Source organism: Gobio gobio (genome assembly GCF_949357685.1).
Source record: "Gobio gobio genome assembly, chromosome: 4".
NCBI classification, from domain to species: Eukaryota; Metazoa; Chordata; class Actinopteri; order Cypriniformes; family Gobionidae; genus Gobio; species Gobio gobio.
In genome coordinates this window covers 36087382-36091211 of record NC_137100.1, presented here as the reverse complement: position 1 = coordinate 36091211, position 3830 = coordinate 36087382, and the positions used below count along the sequence as shown (strand labels likewise).

General features: G+C 39.8%; 1 protein-coding gene across 1 annotated transcript; it reads right to left on the bottom strand.

The window, feature by feature from the left end:
* Nucleotides 1–559: 559 nt before the first annotated feature.
* Nucleotides 560–3622, bottom strand: rhogc (ras homolog gene family, member Gc). Its single transcript, XM_079814335.1, has 2 exons — nucleotides 3311–3622; nucleotides 560–2992 (listed from the first exon to the last, which is right to left on the bottom strand). The coding sequence occupies exon 2, from the start codon at nucleotides 2967–2969 to the stop codon at nucleotides 2394–2396; it is 576 nt and encodes a 191-aa protein (XP_079670461.1). The 5' UTR covers nucleotides 2970–2992; nucleotides 3311–3622; the 3' UTR covers nucleotides 560–2393.
* Between the last annotated feature and the right edge of the window lie 208 nt (nucleotides 3623–3830).

Below are 3830 nucleotides of genomic sequence, written 5' to 3'. Positions count from 1 at the left end.
AGAAATTATAACAGAATTTTAATTTCTGAGTCTATATATTGTAGTATATATCATAGATTATCATATTAATGAACACCTGTCTGCAGCCAAATAAATGTAGGCTACTCAAACTAATTCTGGGTCACTGAGCTGGGTCACATTGTTGATTAGCTCTAGTTTTTAAGATATGCTATTGGGTCAGTATATAACATATACGACACAGTCTTACATTTGTTTTGCTGCATAATGGCAATGTTTTGCCATCAATTCGATTTTTCATCTCATCCAGAGCACAGCGAGTGATTTCACCAGGACATTGCAACAATGGAGAAATGCTATCAGGGCAAATGGAGCCCATCATTGCTTGCAGATTATTGCTGGACAGACGCTCAATTTAATGAATGCAAGAGACAAGCTAAAAAGCGCCAAAGGGACACTGAATAGGACTAAACAACATAATCGTTTTTTTGCCTTTTGTTTCATAATACATTTTACTTAACCCTTATGCTGATTTTTGAATTGTTACATAAACAGGACAGGTGACAGGTTCCAATAGTATATGTAAAAATGGGAAACAGCAGCCAATCAGTTGTTTTAATTGTCATATTTGAAATCAGCACATCAAAACATAATAAATAGCACATTTAATCTCTGAAGCAAAAATCCATTGTCCATTGTAATCCAAATAATTTTACAATCTTTTCTAATGGCTTTCACTTTCTACTTCAGAGTCTATTAATGACATTATCCACATATTAGGATTTATTAATTATTCTTATTACACATGTACTACTAACCAACCAAACTTTTTCCATAAAGGATGGTGGAATAATTTACTTACAACTCATAACTCTTATATCAAAATGTGTGCCCTGTGCCAATACACCCCGGTTTCTTCCACTTTTTTGTAAAGGACAACCTGTCCCAAAATAATGTTCAAAAAATGCTAAGCATTTAGGCCTGAACATTAGCTCATTAAGAACAATGCCTCAACACAAATTACACATACACAGCTGACGGTTTTGTTTATCTGTGAAAGCATTGTGAAGAACGTCAGAGAGATGCAGCTGTTCTTTCTTTCTCCCACTTGTTCTCTCATTCCCTCTTTCTCTCTGCGTTCATCATAAACAAATCCGAGGTCAAAGAATCATTCTTTTTCACTTTAAAACTGGTTTATTTTCTCATGCAAGTGGAGGTATATTCTTAAACAATAATGAGTTTCAAGAAATAAAAACAGCTTTAATACACAAAAATTGGTGTGGTATTGATGTCCTAAAAACAAAATTGTTGACAAAGCAGCCTTCGACTAAAATAGAAACAGCTAATGTTTATTACACAAAAGGTAGACATTCAATATATAAAATGTAAATGTTGACCCAAATGAAGCCTAAACCTGAATGTTTGGAGTGTTTGTGTACATTAACCACAGTCTGGATGTTCCTTGTATAACAGAGATGTAAGACAGAGCGTATATCTCCTCTAATAGTTCTTATTAGGGCACTTCATTGGAGTGTCAATATTCATGATAAAATACAAAATAATACAAATATTAGTGGCACTTCAGATTCAATAACAGGGTTGTAAATTGTGAGGATTCAGGCACAACAAGCCAAATAGAAAGATCTTCATTTCTACCCCAAGGGTGTTATAAAATAGCACTATATCCCTTCATTTGCAGCTCTAAAAGGAGGCACGTGAACTACAGCAGCTCTCTGTACATTTCCAGCAGCCCTTTCCAGCAATAAATGTCAACTGGCACCCTAGATGAAATGAGCAGAGAGGAAGGAGTTTTGTGACATGTACGGGCTGAGCTGCTAAAGGCACGATGGGATTACACAGCACTTCCTGAGCTGTCAATCGACCCTACAAAGGTCAGAGATCATTAACAGGCAATACAGGAAAAATGGTTGTGATAAGCATAGGCCATCAAACCTATAGGCCTTAGGGTCTCACAATAACATGGCACACAAATTAGGGGGATTGCAAGCCCTCATAATTGTGTTACTGATGAAGAAAGGGAAAGACAGCACCTTCATAAGACCTCCGGTCACATTAGACTGAATTTACACTTTGGTGCATGAAATATCCTCTGAGTGATTCCTTAAAATATGCTGGGGTTTTAAGGCATTATAGGAAGGCAGATGCCTGTAGTCCTTTAGACGAATCCACTACACTCCGTCTGCCTAATTTTAGATTACAACACCGTATTTATGTCTTAGATGATATGCATGTAAAGTTGAAACACAAATACACAAGCACACACAGTCTCATTCTCTCTTATTATCAGTCTGTGCACCCATTGCTAACTGTAGTGTAGAAATACGAACAAAAAGTTGTAGCAACACAGGATCACGTGACTAACTTACATTCCACCCTTCATTAAATCTCTCTCACACACACACATCCTCATGTAGTTATAACAGCACACATTTCTTGGTGTGCTTCTTGGCGTTTGGGTAGAGAACAGCCCTGACTGCTTCATTGAAGACCTCTCTGACTCCCTCCTGCAGAAGGGCTGAGCACTCCAGATATCGCACGGCACCTATGCTTCGGGCCAGAGCGCTGCCCTGCTGCGGAGTGGTCGGACTCATGCTTTGCTCCTTCAGCTTCTCCAGGGTCTCCTTGTCCCCCCGCAGGTCTCTCTTAGTGCCCACAAGCAGCACGGGCACGCCGGGACAATGGTGGCACACCTCCGGGTGCCATTTATGCCTGACGTTGGCGTGAGAGGAAGGACTTGCCACAGAGAAACAGATGATAAACACGTGTGTTTGCGGGTAAGAGAGGGTTCGCAAGCGGTCATACTCCTCTTGACCGGCCGTGTCCCACAGGTTGAGGCTGACGGCACGGCCGTCCACACAGGTCTGAGTGCTGTAGTTGTCGAACACCGTAGGAATGTACTCGTCTGGGAAGGCATTGGTGGTGTAGGAGATCAACAGGCAGGTCTTTCCCACTGCACCATCACCAACGACAACACACTTTATGGTCTGCATTTTGTTGCCTGGCACAGGGGTCCCTGAAAGAGAGAACGATTTCATATCTCACTATACATGTACCAGACTTTGCAGATAACAGCTCAGACAGTAAAACAGCAGATAATGTTTGTATACAGCAGGGACTACGAAAGAGCAGTTTGTCTGTATAAACTGACTTCATATTAGTTATTTTATCAGGTTAGACCTCTGCGAGCAACAAAGACCCAAAACAAAGTAATACATCTGCTCAGCTAGTACGTTAGCAGCTGATCTGGTAAATAAAACCGGCCATTACGGGATTCAGAAAGGCAGCATCACATAATCGTTGATAAAAGTATTTTTTTTTTAGTAAAACTCACTGTGTTTGGGTGGTCTGGAGAGCTGGATGAGTGTTTGCTTTGAGCTGCTCAAGTTTCCATCATCGCAGCGGCAAAGGCGCTTTGCTAACCGACTAGCGGATGAGCCTCACATTAATCAGTTATTAAACATAGGCAAACAATTTCTGAAGGTCTGTAACTACGTGTAACAACTGCTCAAAACCTGAAAACACATCGAAAGTCTCGGAATACTTTCATATGAACACCATTTAATGTAATTCATACAAATTGTTCTATGTGTATCGCAGTCCTTTTCTCTCACTGGCTCATTCTTCAACTAAACGGAGACGACATAGAGGAACACGCCCATGTCGCAAAGCCTATGGGAACTGTAGTGTAGTTTCAGAGTAAAAACTACAATTGTTCGTATTTACATTTAGTCATAAATGATTATGATTCATAATCAAATAGTAACACAACTAATAGTAACTCAAGTATGATTGATGTATGGTATTACTTTACTAAACTGTACTAACCTTTATAGGATGGTTTCAACACGTTA

Bases quoted from the DNA above. Each gene is read 5' to 3' on its own strand.
- rhogc (XM_079814335.1), bottom strand. From the start codon at position 2,969: ATGCAGACCATAAAGTGTGTTGTCGTTGGTGATGGTGCAGTGGGAAAG.